Here is a 20272-nt window from a genome sequence, read left to right as displayed (position 1 = left end):
TTTAGTTTCTTTATTTCCTACAATCAGAAGGCAAACATAATTTATTTACTCGGCAATGGAAGAAATACTTTTAAAGGATGGTTGTGTTTTCATGTAAAGGAGGGAGGAAGCACGGTTCAATTTCATCAAAGAAGTTAAGACAATCTACCAGGAAAGTGAGTAATTTTAATTTTCAGTGGACAAAAACCTTGTAACAGAATAATTTAAAGAATGTCGGTTGCATTCTTTTTTACATTTTCAAGGGCTAAAGATGAAATTAGTCATCTGTAATAACACCAAAGAAAATCTCTCATGGGAGTCCGAGAAAATAAATGTCAAATTTCACAATAATTGTGAAAAAAAAGTGGGTAAATTCTGAAAAATTGATGTTCGAGAAGTAATTTTGCGAAATTTGACATTCATTTTCTCCGGCTCCCATATGAAATTTTCTTTGGTGTTATTACAGATCACTAATTACATCTTCAGCCCTTGAAAAATCTTAAACAGAATGCAATATGCTTTAAATTATTCTGGTACAAGATTTTTGTCCACTGAAAGTGAAAATTACTCAATTTCCTGATGGATTCCTCCTTGAAGGTTTATTACGGTTAAAATTTGTGTTTATCAAGAGCTCAGCAGGTGAGTTGAACGCAATCTATTTTGTTGTAACAACCTTAAAGTGATGGAAAATTAAAACAAAAAAACTTCTTTCTCATGTATTCACCGGGGTTAAAATTCCCCATCACGTGTCTATCATTGCGCATGTGCACATACAGTGGAAGCTCCCTTAAAGGACATTCTCGTAATCAGACAGATCTACTTATGGCCGCCTTCACAAAACCCCATTTCCACTCCCACACAGACTTTTACATTCTCGTTAACAATCAATTTACTAGCCTGCTAGCCAGGCTCACTTGAGCGCGAATTCTGGGAAAATTTTGGCGACCGAGCCGCCATCCAGCGAATTTTCCCCGAATTCGCAAAAGTGAGCCTGCTTACAGCCTAACAATTCCCGTAGGCGGCCAGGATACTTTCAGGGTTTACGAGTTAGATTTTAGCTTTGAGTTTGTTTCTAAACTTCCGTAATAAGCATATACCTGAAATGAAAGCTCATTCATCATCATCTCATTCGCCTCTGAATCTTGAATGTCAATAGACCTTAATATATACCAATTTCATATCAGTTTCAGCGTTTGTTTGTTTTCAAAGCGACGTCCGGTTTCATTTAAAAAATACCTTGTGATACTCTTGTGAAATACCTTACTCTTGTGAGTGAGTAACAACATTGTCAGAACAACAGTTGAGTCAAACACTAACAAACAGGTTTTTTTTTTCTATTTCCAATGTTTACATGTAGTTGGCCAAGTTACCAAGTTACTTATTTAACCCTTACATCTCTACTGGCCACTTATAACAACCATTCTCGCGTCCGCGGCCAATTCCAGCAACGTACACCTTTAACGCGTCCCGAGGGTGTCCGCTTCCCAGAGCTTCCACTGTATCGACATTCCAGTCCCAGCAGTATGCAGGATATTTGTCAAATGAACCTTATAGTTTAAAGGCCTTAGCTCTACGCATGTCCTGTAGCTCAGTGGTAGAGCATCTGGACAAGTAACAAGAACGTTGTAACTCGGCTGCACGTCTTGTATTTCACGAAAGTAAATTTTGTCATATTACACCATTGCTCAGAGCCCTACACTGGTTACCCGTAGCATATCGAATTGTTGTTTTTAAAATTTTATTGTTAACTTTTAAGGCCATTCATAAACTTGCTCCGACTTACATTTCCGAACTTGTATCACCGATAGACACAGGGGGTAGGTACTATCTTAGATCAAATAACGGCAAACTTCTTAACATTCCACCATGCAAGTCTCTTTCCACGCTTGGTGATCGATCTTTTTATATGGCTGCCCCTAAATTATGGAACGATCTTCCCCTTTTTATTAGAAATATATCTTCAGTTAATGCTTTCAAGAAGGCTCTTAAAACTCATTTATTTCAGAAGGCGTTTCCCAGCTAATTTATTGTTTTTATTCTCTTTATTAAGAAGGATTTGTATATAGGATCTTAAAGATTAATTTTTGTTTTTAAATTGTTATTTTTACTAATTTTTAGGAACGATGTGTAAATTTTTTTTTTTTTTTTTTTTTTTTTTTTTTTGGAATATGTACTAGGATTTTAGGATTTTGTTGAGTCAATGTTATGCGCAGATGAAAATTTCTTTCCCTGGATTGATATTTGCGCAATACAAATCAATAAAATTATTATTTAATTATTATTAACGTTACACTCGGAGTACTCGGAATTTTTCTTCTGAGCCACCTTCAACTGATTGAAAGAAGATCTTTCTCATACAGGGGCGGATCTAGGGGGAGGGTGCAGGGGGTGCGCACCCCCCCCCCCCCCGAGATGACCTGCGGTTTTCTAATACAACTGGTATTCTGCAAAAAAAAAAAAACTATATGGTTTATTGGTGTTGAAGTAGAGCAAGAGACGAGTGCATCCCCTCCTAAAAAAAATCCTGGATCCGCCCCTGTCATATATTCACCCGGCTTAAAATTCACCTTAATAATTCTATCATGACCCTTGAATTATCTTAGCAACCTACTAATCAAGAATTCTGTAAGTCAGTTCCCAAAGAAAAAAAATGTAAGATGAACAAGTAGAATTCGCAAGTTTTCCGCGAATGTTTATGTCCGCTGAGCGCAAATTCAACGGTGTTCCATTATCTGTAGTGAAAATACTACCAAAAAGAGCGGGTTTGGCATTTTATGCCTCTCACTCGTGGAGCGCTTTGTAAAACTATTTTTTCCGCTTGCAGTGTTGAGTTTTCGCTACGCTCAACAGTCCCTGTTCGGGAAAATGACCCTACGTTCCTCGGGGAGAAGCAGTGACTGGACAGGGAGGTCGACGAAAATCGAGCCTTGCCTAGTCCCTTTGGCCGCGCGGATTAACGAGGCCTAGGGACTAGGCAAAATCGAGCCTAAGTCTTAGCCACTGCGCGGGTCGTCTGTGATCTTGGGTCACAATCATAAATCAATACCCAAATGTTCCCGCACTTACTCTAGCTGCTTTCCTGAAGGCAAACATTTGGTTTTGGTGTTGTTTTCAAAAAGGCTTTACATCAGTTTTGCTGTACACTTTTCATCTTGTGACAGACTTCGAAGCGTAGTTTTGCTACCCTTTACATTAAGCTGCTTCATGATGGTGGAATCAACACGGGTTTGTTGAGTCTTTCGAGAAGTCGAATTATTAATCCCAAAGTAGCCCGTCTTCATTTTTCGGCAAACCAGACGCAGGAGAATCCCTTTAAATGCACGGTTAAAACGGCGATTTCTGACCGAGTAGATAATGGGATTGAGAGCGGAGTTACCATAGTGAAGTACTTTTACTGCCATAAGAACGCGCATGTCCCATACAAATGAGCAAGTTTCACACCATTTGAAGATCAAAATCGTCAAGAAGAAAGGAAGCCAGCAAACAGCAAACGCACCCGTTACCAAGGCAACGGTGTAAGCGACATGCAGGTCCTACAGAACAAGATAGGACGAATTAGAGACCTCAGCTTTGTTTGTAACTGCAATAAAACTTAAGATGCGTGAAGTCGATCTCTCTTATAATGAGAGGGACTACATCGTACTGATGTACAGTTCAATCAACTTCACTTTAAAAGCATTTATAGTTTGTCCTCTTTAAGTTAATAGCGATTCCACAGCCCAGACGTACAGTAAACAGGAAGGTGTTTCAAAGTTATACTGTTGGTAGTAATAAAGGGATTTCTTTTCATGAAGGCTTTGTGAACAATGGTTAAATCAGAGGTATGGTCTCCAACTATATGTTGGCACTCTGACAGGCACTCCGACAAGCCAATAAGATGGTTCACCACACTAAAATAAAATACGTGTAGAACTTCAGAACGGAGTAACTGACAAAGATACTCCGATACTCTGGCATGGACATGACTCGAACTATTGAACTCGATCATTTTTATGATCGTAAGTGTTTCTCCAGAAGTGGTTTCTGGGAGGTTGCTGCATATGCTGAGAAGCAGTACGAAGATCACTCCTTTCCCAAGTGCATAGGCTTTGGTATTTGGAATTTGGCATGACACTAAGTAAGGGAATTGGTCTGAAGTGAAAATGAAATTTCCTGTAGCAAGAGAGAATTTGAGGTGAGATAAGATATCTTTAGTTTGAGAAGGATGTAAAGTTCGTCATGCCACAAGACCACAAAAACACAAGACCAAGAACGACCAACGTCCCTGACGGCAATCGAAGCCAAATACTTCGGGAACTGATCAGACACTTTGGCTTAGTTAGTTTCTAGGTTTCTGGAAACCCTTTCAATCCCAGGTCGGGTTTTAATTTCTGTGAGAGGGATGCCAATCTAACTTTGGAGTCTGTACAGGAATTCCTAAGTTCGAACACTTTATAAGAAACCTCTTTGGGAACAAGAGTTGGCGTATTAGGCCTCCGCGAGTTCGATTCTCAGGGGTAACCTCACTATTTGTTTCGCCGATATTTCCTCTCCGTGTAGCTATAAATATCTGTAAAACAAAGCACTGATGGAGAAAGAGGGTAAAATGAACTCACCGTTGGCTTCAGTTTGTTCTGATTCAGACTATGATTATTTCGAGCTACCGACATGAAATAGAGTCTTTACCTCTGGTGGACCTTAAGTATAGGATAAAAAATTAATTTTGGCGATCAGTTTTCAGTTTTTTTGTTTTCCACTTTGGCCACTGGTAAGAATGAAAGGCCATAAAATGTTTTGGATTAACTGCTTCTCATATTTCGTGATGGTCTTGCCCCGTTACCCAAAACAGAAGCCTCAATTCGCAAGCTCACCAAGGGAGTCCATGACGAATTAATCTTTTTTAAAACTAAATGTATGCACCGTGAAGTTTCTTCAAAATCCAAATAAAAAGAAAACACATGTTTACCTTTTTCAAGGAACGTTTCCTGTGTTCTTTTATGCTTTTCTTAGCGGTTAAGAAAATTCCAATATATGCAGCGACTATAAGCATCAGTGGAACGACAAAAAATGCGAAAGTGTTAAAGATGGACACATCTTTCCAGTCAGTAAACCTTTTCAGTAGCGCATTGAAAATGGCAAGCATCCAGGATAACATAATACCCGCAAATATCGTTGCTGTTGGAGAGAAAAAAATTAGGAGAGGGTCACTGAAATAAGGAAATACAGTCAAACCAATATAGGCGGATTCATCGTGACGTCATTGTTTACATTTTTGCTCATTAGCATACGAGTTAACCCATAGAAGATGTAGCCGTATATACCAATTAGGAGCAAAAATTAAAAGAGCTGGTTAGTTTATGCAGTTTGTGCAAGTTTCAGCTCTTTGCAATCGATAACAAAGTAAACAGCAGCAATTTAACACATGAAATTACTAGGTGGCAAAACTTTAGCCTGATAACTGAAATTGTTAATATGCTCTTTCAATATTCAGAAATTTCATTTTATTAGCTTCATCAGATAATGATAAGCTTATGCCAATGAGGCAAAAACTGTAAATAAATATTCGCCTATTAGGGAATGGCTTACTGTCCTCTATGACTGGTGTAGTTATAATAAAATGTCGACCCTGCTCCAGTAGCTCAGTGTTTAGAGCATCAGAAAACGAACTCGGAGGGTCCTGAGTTCGATTCTCACCTAGAGCTCGGAATTTTTTTCTGAACTTTTTGGTGTTAAAAATACAAATCTCCTTCTCCCAAATTATTCAAGATTGACAAACCGAACAGTTATAATTCAAGAAAATAAAGATGGTGACAAAATGAAAAATACAGCACGCGAGAAAATTGGACCTCAAAGTGTCTCTACATCCTCCTGTGCCAAAAGAAAAGAAGTAAAAGACCACACTGTAAAATGAAAAGAGCCAAATCGACCCCAAAAGCCAAATCGGCCCCAATTCTCGAGGGCCGATTTGGAACATGCTGGGCCGTTTTGGACAGACAGAGTCAAAACAGTTCTAGATGGTACCAATTCGGCCCATCTAATTTCTGAATTGGCTACACTAAAAGCTACTTTGGCACTTCCTCTCAATTTGGCCCTTCCGATAGCCAAATAAAAATTCTGATTTGGCCCCAACAAGGTCTATGCGGAGCGACCGCCTTTTGCCGTCAAAAGGGACGCAAGGAAACCGCAGTGTTCGGTTGAAGTAACCATACGTCTGACTCAATCCAAAGTACAGTCCGTTTAGTCGAGCAAGGAACTAAGATAACTTTAACGTAGACCTAAAACCGTGACGACAGTCAAAGACTGTAAGGTAAATCATGGTTTCGAGCGACCCTTTGCCTCGAGCGAAGCTACAAATCGGAAACAAAACTACAATCACGCTTCTCGAACGTTCTGCACATGATTTCAATATCGATAACATTACATGATGCGTCACGCAAACTAAACGCTGGGAGGGCGTTACAGTACAATATCCCTCGGTATTGATAGCAAACAAAGAAACAGCCATGTACATATATTTTCTGATTTATAAGTAAAAGGTTTTTGAAATTTCGAACGCCTGCCACGCAGGCTAAAAATGACACGAAAACATATTTCACGAATGAAAGATGTGGCCTAGCAGACACACAACTGGTCAGCGGGTTTCCCTCTGCACATGCTCTTTGGTGTCGTCCTTTTGGCGTCCATTTGAAAGCACTGCAACGGGCAAGTAATTCATGGCAGTCTCCATATAGACTCCCTAATATATTAGTGCGATATTGTATACCCCTATATATCTTGTGTGTACCCATGTTTACCCTAGTAATACTGTATACCCTATATACCCCTATATAACCTGTTTACCCTTGATTACCCCAGTAATACTGTATACCCTGTATACCCCTATATATCCTGTTTACCCTTGATTACCCTAGTAATACTGTATACCCTGTATACCCCTATATAACCTGTTTACCCATGTTTACCCTAGTAATACTGTATACCCTGTATACCCCTATATAACCTGTTTACCCATGTTTACCCTAGTAATACTGTATACCCTGTATACCCCTATATAACCTGTTTACCCATGTTTACCCTAGTAATACTGTATACCCTGTATACCCTTATATATCCTGTTTACCCTTGATTACCTTAGTAATACTGTATACCCTGTATACCCCAATATATCCTGTTTACCCTTGATTACCCTAGTAATACTGTATACCCTGTATACCCCTATATAACCTGTTTACCCTTGATTACCCTAGTAATACTGTATACCCTGTATACCCCTATATATCCTGTTTACCCTTGATTACCCTAGTATATACTGTATACCCTGTACACCCCTATATAACCTGTTTACCCATGTTTACCCAAGTAATACTGTATACCCTGTATACCGCTATGTAACCTGTTTACCCATGTTTACCCTAGTAATACTGTATACCCTGTATACCCTTATATATCCTGTTTACCCTTGATTACCTTAGTAATACTGTATACCCTGTATACCCCTATATAACCTGTTTACCCTTGACTACCCTAATAATACTGTATACCCTGTATACCCCTATATATCCTGTTTACCCTTGATTACCCTAGTAATACTGTATACCCTGTATACCCCTATATATCCTGTGTACCCTTGATTACCCTAGTAATACTGTATACCCTGTAAACCCCCATATAACCCGTTTACCCATGTTTACCCTAGTAATACTGTATACCCTGTAAACCCCTATATAACCTGTTTACCCATGTTTACCCTAGTAATACTGTATACCCTGTATACCCCTATATATCCTGTGTACCCTTGATTACCCTAGTAATACTGTATACCCTGTATACCCCTATATAACCTGTTTACCCTTGATTACCCTAGTAATACTGTATACCCTGTATACCCCTATATATCCTGTTTACCCTTGATTACCCTAGTAATACTGTATACCCTGTATACCCCTATATAACCTGTTTACCAATGTTTACCCTAGTAATACTGTATACCCTGTATACCCCTATATAACCTGTTTACCCATGTTTACCCTAGTAATACTGTATACCCTGTATACCCCTATATATCCTGTTTACCCTTGATTACTCTAGTAATACTGTATACCCTGTATACCCCTATATATCCTGTTTACCCTTGATTACCCTAGTAATACTGTATACCCTGTATACCCCTATATATCCCGTGTACCCTTGATTACCCTAGTAATACTGTATACCCTGTATACCCCTATATAACCTGTTTACCCTTGATTACCCTAGTAATACTATATACCCTGTATACCCCTATATATCCTGTTTACCCTTGATTACCCTAGTAATACTGTATACCCTGTATACCCCTATATATCCTGTTTACCCTTGATTACCCTAGTAATACTGTATACCCTGTATACCCCTATATAACCTCTTTACCCATGTTTACCCCAGTAATACTGTATACCCTGTATACCCCTATATAACCTGTTTACCCTTGATTACCCTTGTAATACTGTATACCCTGTATACCCCTATATATCCTGTTTACCCATGTTTACCCAAGTAAAACTGTATACCCTGTATACCGCTATGTAACCTGTTTACCCATGTTTACCCTAGTAATACTGTATACCCTGTATACCCTTATATATCCTGTTTACCCTTGATTACCTTAGTAATACTGTATACCCTGTATACCCCTATATAACCTGTTTACCCTTGACTACCCTAATAATACTGTATACCCTGTATACCCCTATATATCCTGTTTACCCTTGATTACCCTAGTAATACTGTATACCCTGTATACCCCCATATAACCTGTTTACCCATGTTTACCCTAGTAATACTGTATACCCTGTATACCCCTATATAACCTGTTTACCCTTGATTACTCTAGTAATACTGTATACCCTGTATACCCCTATATATCCTGTTTACCCTTGATTACCCTAGTAATACTGTATACCCTGTATACCCCTATATATCCTGTTTACCCTTGATTACCCTAGTAATACTGTATACCCTGTATACCCCTATATATCCCGTGTACCCTTGATTACCCTAGTAATACTGTATACCCTGTATACCCCTATATAACCTGTTTACCCTTGATTACCCTAGTAATACTATATACCCTGTATACCCCTATATATCCTGTTTACCCTTGATTACCCTAGTAATACTGTATACCCTGTATACCCCTATATAACCTGTTTACCCATGTTTACCCTAGTAATACTGTATACCCTGTATACCCCTATATAACCTGTTTACCCATGTTTACCCTAGTAATACTGTATACCCTGTATACCCCTATATATCCTGTTTACCCTTGATTACTCTAGTAATACTGTATACCCTGTATACCCCTATATATCCTGTTTACCCTTGATTACCCTAGTAATACTGTATACCCTGTATACCCCTATATATCCCGTGTACCCTTGATTACCCTAGTAATACTGTATACCCTGTATACCCCTATATATCCTGTGTACCCTTGATTACCCTAGTAATACTGTATATCCTGTATACCCCTATATAAACTGTTTACCTATGTTTACCCTAGTAATACTGTATACCCTGTATACCCCTATATATCCTGTGTACCCATGTTTACCCTAATAATACTGTATACCCTGTATACCCCTATATAACCTGTTTACTCATGTTTACCCTAGTAATACTGTATACCCTGTATACTTTTATATATCCTGTTTACCCTTGATTACCCTAGTAATACTGTATACCCTGTATACCCCTTTCTATCCTGTTTACCCTTGATTACCCTAGTAATACTGTATACCCTGTATACCCCTATATATCCTGTGTACCCTTGATTACCCTAGTAATACTGTATACCCTGTATACCCCTATATATCTTGTTTACCCTTGATTACCCTAGTAATACTGTATACCCTGTATACCCCTATATATCCTGTTTACCCTTGATTACCCTAGTAATACTGTATACCCTGTAAACCCCCATATAACCTGTTTACCCATGTTTACCCTAGTAATACTGTATACCCTGTAAACCCCTATATAACCTGTTTACCCATGTTTACCCTAATAATACTGTATACCTTGTATACCCCTATATATCCTGTTTACCCTTGATTACCCTAGTAATACTGTATACCCTGTATACCCCTATATAACCTGTTTACCCTTGATTACCCTAGTAATACTGTATACCCTGTAAACCCCCATATAACCTGTTTACCCATGTTTACCCTAGTAATACTGTATACCCTGTAAACCCCTATATAACCTGGTTACCCATGTTTACCTAATAATACTGTATATCTTGTATACCCCTATATAATAGGGCGACTAGGTGTCGCGTCCGGTAAGAGCGCGCGCGTGTTTATCTTCTTTTGTAGCGCGTGCAAGTTTTCAAATTCGCTCGTTTTCATTTACGGTAGTTATCTTTGGCTTCTAAAATTAAATCAACGGTAGCTAATTTTGTTCTAGGGGAGGGGATCATAACTCAATCAGGAACAGGGAATATTTTGAATTGTGGTTGTAATAACTTTGTTATAAACAATTGCAATATCGTTTTAGCTCCACTGATACCATCATGTCGAACTGACTATCGTTTTGCATTTGTTACTTTCAGATTGGAAACTGGAATTTGTAACAGCTGTTGCTGTCATTATTCTCTGTGTTTATTGCAACTCTGTTGCAGGGATTAGCTTGGGAGAGCGAGCCCAGAAGTATGTTGATGAATTAATCCAAAAATTTGATGAAAATTTACAACACTTTAGGCACTGTCCTATTATCTTTCCCCCTCTACCATCTCCTGGATCCCCAGTAGAAGATTACTTCTTACCTAAAGTAATGCTCTGGAGTCCCAAAGAACAGTTTCAGATTGCTCTCAATTGTCCTTTACATGGTAACGATCTACATCCAAACCAGTGGACAAGATACGTTTCTGGAAAAGGTGGAGAAAAAGCTAGGCTAATCTATGATTTCATGGAAGATATCGTTCTTGTACAGAGAATCTACAGGTGTGGACATGATAGACAAGGACACAAATTGCGGGCGACCACGCCCGATGTTCATAATCTGCTTCCAGGATACATTCAAGAATTTTTCCCCCTAGAGATTTTCCAGAGATGTGGTGTTTCCAAAGCTATGGTTCATTTCTTTGACATCCAAATTTTAGAGGGAGTTAGCTTTCTCAAAATAAGCGAAGGTTTGGCGTCTTTAAACTATCGCCAGTATCTTCAAAGAAGAAGGATATATTTCAGTGCACGCAAAGGTAATATGTGCAGCGTACCAGACATCGCTGAGTTCCACAATAATCCTCTATATTCTTTTCCGAGCAATGACCAGATAATGAAGTTTTTCCTCCACAATTTTGAAAAAAACAGGGCGATTTACGATGAGGAGATGAACCGATTGACAGTTTCATCTTTGTCTTGTGATCACACCTTTAAAATAAGTCGCAGTATTGGGTTCGTCAGGGAAAAAGATAACAAATTTGTAACCCAGTTTCACCAATTATTTATTTGCCTAAATGAACGTGGGGAAGTTGTGGCATGGAAATTGACAAAGTCGACGTCCTTCAATGAAATTGAAGACCTTCTTATCCAACTCAAGAAAAGGCTGTCTTTTTCTGGTAACTCTTTAAAGCTTGTTTGCGTGGATGATTGCTGTCATGTTAGCAGCAAGTACAGCAATATCTTTCCAAACGTCTCTGTCAAACTTGATCTGTTTCACGCATGTCAAAGAATAACGAGAACATTTTCTCGACAAAATGCTCTTCATAAAGAAGTGTCAAAATCTTTTGTTCAAATATTTCGTGACGACGATGACCAAGGCGAGAAACGACTTAAAAGCACTGTGTACAAGGAAAAGATGGAAAAAAATCTTAATAGAACGCTGGAGCAATGTTCCCTTTAGCCCTCTTACAGAAGCAACTTTTATAGAAATTGAAAATCTACGCAAGCATATACAGAAAGGCTGTTTATCAGAAATACCTCCAGGATGTGGTACTGAGAGAAACGAGGGATTGCACAGACTTTTAAACAGGTCGATGATTTCTGGAGCTACTACTCTTTCCGTCCAACTAGCAATAGCATTGCTGACTCTATTATTCTACCATCACAATCAAAAAATATCTGCAGAAAAACATTGTTGTAGTTCAAAAATCAAGCCTGTGGCCCCAGTCGAAACTAATGTCACCAGCTGTAATGCGTTAACTGGAAATGCTGAATTGGAAACAGAGTCAGTTGATGATAAAGTTCGCCAGCCTCAGTTTTCAACAGAGTTAGATATAGAGGATGGAAAAATTTTCCAGTTTTCCGAAAACTCATTTGCTTCGAGTAATCCTTTTGTTATAATGGTTGAGACCATTGAAGATCTCTGTCAGGAATCGATTGCAGCGGCTCTAATAAGTGCAACGTATAACCTTTCCGAAATGATAAAGAAAGTAAAAGAGAAAAACAATGATCGTTCTTTTAATGCTCTTGACATTGTTCATCTCAGCAAAATGACAAAACTTCTTACTTCTGAAGACAACATTGACACCGACGACCCAACGATCAACAGCCATAGTGAGACGCTTAAACGGCATTTAGCCACATTCAACCTGCAGCTGGATAGAGTCCAATCTGATGGGGACTGTGCCTTCCGTACAATAATGAGACAAGTAAGAAAACGTGTCCACAATGAGGCAGGTCAATTATCAGAGCACCTGAGGCGTCTAGGACTTTTAAATACTGAAGACCTGGATACGTACACTCTTCGACAACTATTTGTAGATGCAGTTTTAGCTGACGACTGCAGCATCTCAAACTTCGTCGAAGGTTCCCAGGCAGATGTTGAAAGAAAAGCCCGCGAGTTTAGCGTAAGAGGTTTTTTTGATCAAGAAATTTTGGACTTTGTAATAAGACTGTGTTCAAATATCTTGCAAGTTCCAATTATGGTGATAACGTCTTCTGAATCAATTCCTTTTTTGCCCTTCAACTGCGATAATCCTTTGAGTAACATCCCAATCTATATTGCTTACCATTATTTTGGGGCAGGCCATTACGATGCTACCGAAAGCATAACCAATGGTAAGTTGAAGTGAATGGTAAATTTAACAGGGATAAGTCTGTCAACTCAAGGAATTGCGTTATGGGCAGCCGTAAAATCAAAAGTTGTAAATACCAGTTTGTTATGGGTGACCAAACTTTTATCATGCATGTCATGATCATAAGAATGACTTATTTTGACGTGTTATAAGTTGTATAATTACTCAAGTGGGGCTAACAATAGGTTTTATGTTAAATAGTTGGTCACGTGATCGACTTTCTTCAGAATATGTTCAAAAGGCGCGATTGCAACGCCTACCGAGAGTACAAGGATTTGTATGGTAGAAACATTCAACCGTGACTGGGTGGCAAGAGTTTATTTTCCCAATCGCTATTTTCACATACACCATAATGGTTACAATGGTTTACAATGGTTATTAAAAAATTTGGGAGGTCAACAAGGTGCAATACGGCGTATTTAAAAAGGTTGAATACGAACATTCCAATTGTCGTCGGCCGTTTACAATCGCTACTTTTGAAATATACGACTGAAAATTTGCAGGTTATGTAATTTTAATACGCCTTTTTCAGTTCCTTCTAACACTAGTTTTTCCTAAACGCACTAGGTTTTGTTTTCAGTCAGTTGTTGGCATATACAAGGAAACCTGAGACAGACCTCGATTGGTTGGGCAACCTCGAGACCTATGAATACCACTATAGTCCATTAAAGCCATGCTAGTAGTTACACGGCCGGTAAAACGAAAAGGAACAGCAACAATACTAAACAACCTAACAATAATGATAACAACAATAATGATAATAAAACCAAGTAATCAACGATTTTTTTTTCAGATCCTATCGAGGCTGAACTTCAACATGCTCAGGAACAGGCAGTTTCCCAAATTTGCTATTGTGGAAGGAAGGCAAAATCCAGAAGTGAGCGCTTTTGTGTTTCAACTGAAAAATCTCGTTGCCCGTGTGTTTCTAACAAAAAAAAGTGCTAAGCTCAGTGCAAGTGCCGCGACTGCGACAATCGCAGTCAGAATCCCCAAAAGCTGTCATGCCGGTGTGGAGAAAGCAGGGCTAAAGGACGGAAAACAGGTCAAACCTCTTGCATAGATGTAAGTGGTCAGAGGCGAACAAAATGTCCCAGCTACCCCAATGGTAAACCTTGCTCTATCCTCTGTTCATGTTTCAACTGTGAAAATAGATATGGAATAAGGGTTACTCACAGCACAGACGATTGTAAGGCAGAGAAAAAGAAGAGAATAACTTCTACACCACCATCATTGAAGAGGCGGCGAACAGCAGCTATCCTGGAGGAGGAGGGATCTGATTTGCAGCCCGGACCATGGACACTCGAAGAGAGCTGTCTGTTAGACTCCGTTGAGTCATTCATTTTGAACACGTGTGTTATCCCAAGTTACAGAAATATATCCATATTGTATAATTTTGTGAGCAAGAGTCTGCGTGGAAATAATACACACTTTACAGTGACCTCTAAAACAGAGAGGCAAATTCAAGGAAAATTGGAATTTGTAAGAAAAAAACATTTAGCTCTAAAGAATCTTTACTATGGTATTTCAGTTCTTGATAACCAGGGGAACTCGGACTGATTGTTCTATTACCGTATCAAATGGTACCATCCACAAGAGAAATATACTAAACATTGAGCAATCTTGACTTCGGCCGTTATATTTAGAAAAAAAATAGCTTTTGAAACAATTTACAGTGTATTAAGAATCCAAATAATAATTTTAAAGGCCTATTGTGTGAAAGTCATATTATTCTTGTAAGGCAACAAAATCACGCGAGGATGTGATGGCCAATGGGCAACACACTCCTTAATTGTCTGTATAGTAGTCAGTTGCCTAGTAAAATAGAGTCGCCTTTGAGATCACTCAGTCTTTCAGTGAGATCGGGGCTAGCCAACAGTTTGATCTGCTAACCAATAAACTTCGTTGATCATACATTGTGGTCTATGTTTCCATCTGATTGAATATAAAGTGGAAACTGTTAGTATAGATTATCAAACAAAATGCCATTATAAAATGGAGAATAGCTGGAAGATTCGTTCTATACTCTCTATCGACAAGCAAAAGTCGTGATAGCTAATTTTGTTCAATCAGGACTTGTGATTTTGGAAACAACAACTTCATCATCATCATCTTCTTCTTTGTCATCCCCTCCTTTTTCTTCTTTATTTATGTTTATTTTGTTTTACCCCCTGAAAACAGCAACCGTGTTTAACATTTACTCTTACAAATAGGGTATTTCAATTTCAATTATTTTTTTGTGTTTAATTATACCAACTGTTCGCTGAAATATGCTCGTTTCAATGATTCAGTTAGGTCAGGCGCCGCTCTACGGATAATCGCCCAAGAAATACATACATCTTTATTTCACATTTACCCACTAATGCCTACAACGGACACTGGTTTCTTGCCCTATCGACATATTGTCATAGAGTCAACCGTTCTAGGGTGTGCATGAGTAAACAGGATAAACATGGTATACAGAATACTAGAGTTTACATGGGTAAACAGAATATTGCAGAGTAGAACTAAACAGGAGATTTAACTATTATTCCACGAGTGCGCGTATGCAATGAGATGGTTGTAGGCAACCAGGCGCGTAGCGACGAGTTTGCTATAATAATGTCATATCCAACAAGCGCAAGTAGAGTAATTGTTTTACTGAAAACGCTCTCAAAATATCGAGAATTCGTTTTATTTGTAAGAACAACAGTTAAGGTCTCAGGAATATCTTTTTAATTGCCATGCCGGGAAAGCATATGCAAGTATAAATGATCTCACAGAGCACTTATAATATTGGTAATATTGATGCCAGCTACACCAGCTCTTTTAAGCAAAATTAAGGAATACAATCATTTGGCGGCTTTACCATAAATATAATCAATGTGGTAGTTCCGTGTAAGATCAAGCCTAATTTTTACACCAAGTTTTTTACATGTCGAAACACGCCGCTATAAATGATGGTTTCCAAAGCAAATAGGCCGTATGGTATTATTGGGATATTTCACGAAATTTATAACCATTTCTCTATGATTTAACTTCATCTTAATATGCTCATTAAAAAAATGCGCCTGTCTCTAACAAGCAAAATTCAAATCGCTAATGAAAACTGTAGGACGTATCTAGTATTGAGTCCATTTATCTAAATTGAGAACAGGGGCACGCCCATCTTAGTTCCTTGGCATATGTCACCATGGGTGTGTTTCCACTCAGACAAGATATTACCTATACACACAGCTTGGGTTCTATTGGTCACAAAAAACTGACTTAATCCAATCAGATAGCACAGGTTCCAAACCAAGAAGTGGAGTTCGTCGATAAGTATATGCTGTGTGGTGGTCTTGAGAAGAATTCTCCGCTAATATACAGAATGAATTTGGTAAACATGGGTAAACAGAATAAACGAGGGTATACAGGCTATACAGAGACACTAGAGTTAACATGGGTACACAGGATGTATACGGGTATACAGGGTATACAGTATAACTAGGGTAAACATGGCTACACATGATATATAGGGGTATACAGGGTATACAGTATTACTAGGGTAATCAAGGGTAAACAGGTTATATAGGGGTATACAGGGTATACACTATTACTAGGGTAATCAAGGGTAAACAGGATATATAGGGGTATAAAGGGTATACAGTATTACTAGGGTAATCAAGGGTAAACGGGTTATATAGGGGTATACAGGGTATACAGTATTACTAAGGTAATCAAGGGTAAACAGGTTATATGGGGGTTTACAGGGTATACAGTATTACTAGGGTAATCAAGGGTAAACAGGATATATAAGGGTATAAAGGGTATACAGTATTACTAGGGTAATCAAGGGTAAACGGGTTATATAGGGGTATACAGGGTATACAGTATTACTAAGGTAATCAGGGGTAAACAGGTTATATGGGGGTTTACAGGGTATACAGTATTACTAGGGTAATCAAGGGTAAACAGGATATATGGGGGTATACAGGGTATACAGTATTACTAGGGTAATCAAGGGTAAACAGGATATATAGGGGTATACAGGGTATACAGTATTACTAGGGTAATCAAGGGTAAACAGGTTATATAGGGGTATACAGGGTATACAGTATTACTAGGGTAATCAAGGGTAAACAGGATATATAGGGGTATACAGGGTATACAGTATTACTAGGGTAATCAAGGGTAAACAGGATATATAGGGGTATACAGGGTATACAGTATTACTAGGGTAATCAAGGGTAAACAGGATATATAGGGGTATACAGGGTATACAGTATTACTAGGGTAATCAAGGGTAAACGGGTTATATAGGGGTATACTGGGTATACAGTATTACTAAGGTAATCAGGGGTAAACAGGTTATATGGGGGTTTACAGGGTATACAGTATTACTAGGGTAATCAAGGGTAAACAGGATATATGGGGGTTTACAGGGTATACAGTATTACTAGGGTAATCAAGGGTAAACAGGATATATGGGGGTATACAGGGTATACAGTATTACTAGGGTAATCAAGGGTAAACAGGATATATAGGGGTATACAGGGTATACAGTATTACTAGGGTAATCAAGGGTAAACAGGTTATATAGGGGTATACAGGGTATACAGTATTACTAGGGTAATCAAGGGTAAACAGGATATATAGGGGTATACAGGGTATACAGTATTACTAGGGTAATCAAGGGTAAACAGGATATATAGGGGTATACAGGGTATACAGTATTACTAGGGTAATCAAGGGTAAACGGGTTATATAGGGGTATACTGGGTATACAGTATTACTAAGGTAATCAAGGGTAAACAGGTTATATGGGGGTTTACAGGGTATACAGTATTACTAGGGTAATCAAGGGTAAACAGGATATATGGGGGTATACAGGGTATACAGTATTACTAGGGTAATCAAGGGTAAACAGGATATATAGGGGTACACAGGGTATACAGTATTACTAGGGTAATCAAGGGTACACAGGATATATAGGGGTATACAGGGTATACAGTATTACTAGGGTAATGAAGGGTAAACGGGTTATATAGGGGTATACAGGGTATACAGTATTACTAGGGTAATCAAGGGTAAACAGGTTATATAGGGGTATACAGGGTATACAGTATTACTAGGGTAATCAAGGGTAAACAGGATATATAGGGGTATACAGGGTATACAGTATTACTAGGGTAATCAAGGGTAAACAGGATATATAGGGGTATACAGGGTATACAGTATTACTAGGGTAATCAAGGGTAAACAGGATATATAGGGGTATACAGGGTATACAGTATTACTAGGGTAATCAAGGGTAAACAGGATATATAGGGGTATACAGGGTATGCAGTATTACTAGGGTAATCAAGGGTAAACAGGTTATATAGGGGTATACAGGGTATACAGTATTACTAGGGTAATCAAGGGTAAACAGGATATATAGGGGTATACAGGGTATACAGTATTACAAGGGTAATCAAGGGTAAACAGGATATATAGGGGTATACAGGGTATACAGTATTACTAGGGTAATCAAGGGTAAACAGGATATATAGGGGTATACAGGGTATACAGTATTACTAGGGTAATCAAGGGTAAACAGGATATATAGGGGTATACAGGGTATACAGTATTACTAGGGTAATCAAGGGTAAACGGGTTATATAGGGGTATACAGGGTATACAGTATTACTAAGGTAATCAAGGGTAAACAGGTTATATGGGGGTTTACAGGGTATACAGTATTACTAGGGTAATCAAGGGTAAACAGGATATATGGGGGTATACAGGGTATACAGTATTACTAGGGTAATCAAGGGTAAACAGGATATATAGGGGTATACGGGTATACAGTATTACTAGGGTAATCAAGGGTAAACAGGTTATATAGGGGTATACAGGGTATACAGTATTACTAGGGTAATCAAGGGTAAACAGGATATATAGGGGTGTACAGGGTATACAGTATTACTAGGGTAATCAAGGGCAAACAGGATATATAGGGGTATACAGGGTATACACTATTACTAGGGTAATCAAGGGTAAACAGGTTATATAGGGGTTTACAGGGTATACAGTATTACTAGGGTAATCAAGGGTACACAGGATATATAGGGGTATACAGGGTATACAGTATTACTAGGGTAATCAAGGGTAAACAGGTTATATGGGGGTTTACAGGGTATACAGTATATACTAGGGTAATCAAGGGTACACAGGATATATAGGGGTATACAGGGTATACAGTATTACTAGGGTAATCAAGGGTACACAGGATATATAGGGTTTTACAGGGTATACAGTATTACTAGGGTATTCATGGTACACATAAGATATATAGTGGTATATAAGGTATAAGAGATAACATATCAGGGAGTCTATATGGAGACTGCCATGAATTACTTGCCCTGCAACGGTTGCGAACATTATAGTTTCTCTGGGGATCAGGAGTCTTGTATATACTTCTCGATAACATCAAAGAACATTCAAGGTGTTGTTACTAATTATTTTCGAACTATGAGCCGTCGTTGATCCATCACTTCGCTCTTGAAGTTCGTCGTGAAGAATCGGAGACAGAAGCCTCGTGAGGCGCAACGGTTTTCAAGATGAACTGCACAAATATAACAAACGCTCTCCAAGAATCAAGAATTTGCTGGAAAAAGCTGATAGTAAGACCAGGTAAGCCTCCCTGGTTCGCTTTCTTTCTACCAAATGCAAAAGTCTGAGCTATTTTAACCACGTTTGATTAAACAGAATTCAGGGTCACTCAAGTCCACCTTGTTGGAAGGCTTTGAAGAACGAGTCATTAGATGCTTTTTTATCAAATGATAAGGAAATAAGTGACCCTGTATTCTGTAGTTAGGCCAGTGGCGGAGTTAAAAAGCACTTCTTCCATCCCCTGACTGTCCCCTATTTAAAACAGGGAGAATGATAAACAGAATGAAAAAACCTTAAAGCCATTTAGTCGACTTCAACTAAAGAAGATAGTGGTCTGGTTATACATTTACACTGCAGAGAACTTGTTTGTTTTAAACTAAGGTTTACCTTACCAATGCATTATTTCTCTTGTCTGATAAATAAGTACAGAATAAATGCATTAAAAATAGAGAAATTTAAAACCCTTTAAACCCTAAGATCAAAATTTGAATTCTCATTTGTTGCCCCTATTCATTTCCTACAGAAGTAGTGGGAAGAAGTTGAAGCAAATTGTGTGATCATGTCCATAATTCTCATGAACACTCTGTTCTACAAAGCATTGATATTACAAGGAGAAATTTGATGCTGATCACTCTTAGGCTT

At 38.5% G+C, this 20272-nt stretch overlaps 2 protein-coding genes across 4 annotated transcripts in view; one reads left to right on the top strand and one right to left on the bottom strand.

Moving 5' to 3' along the window:
• Positions 1-20272, top strand: part of LOC140933222 (uncharacterized) — a 100066-nt gene that overhangs the window by 27588 nt on the left and 52206 nt on the right. The window lies entirely within an intron of this gene.
• Positions 2525-20272, bottom strand: part of LOC140933221 (adenosine receptor A2b-like) — a 70619-nt gene continuing 52871 nt past the window's right edge. For all 3 annotated transcript variants that reach the window (XM_073382736.1, XM_073382737.1, XM_073382738.1), the window contains 2 exons: positions 4925-5133; positions 2525-3512 (listed from right to left, as the gene is read on the bottom strand). In XM_073382736.1, the coding sequence (XP_073238837.1) occupies positions 3102-3512; positions 4925-5133 (620 nt within the window). In that variant the 3' untranslated portion in view covers positions 2525-3101. The remainder of the gene's footprint in view (positions 3513-4924; positions 5134-20272) is intronic.

Source organism: Porites lutea, chromosome 4 (assembly GCF_958299795.1).
Source record: "Porites lutea chromosome 4, jaPorLute2.1, whole genome shotgun sequence".
In the NCBI taxonomy this organism is placed as follows: domain Eukaryota; kingdom Metazoa; phylum Cnidaria; class Anthozoa; order Scleractinia; family Poritidae; genus Porites; species Porites lutea.
Note: the sequence above shows the minus strand (reverse complement) of the source record. Positions and strands in the feature narration are given on the sequence as shown.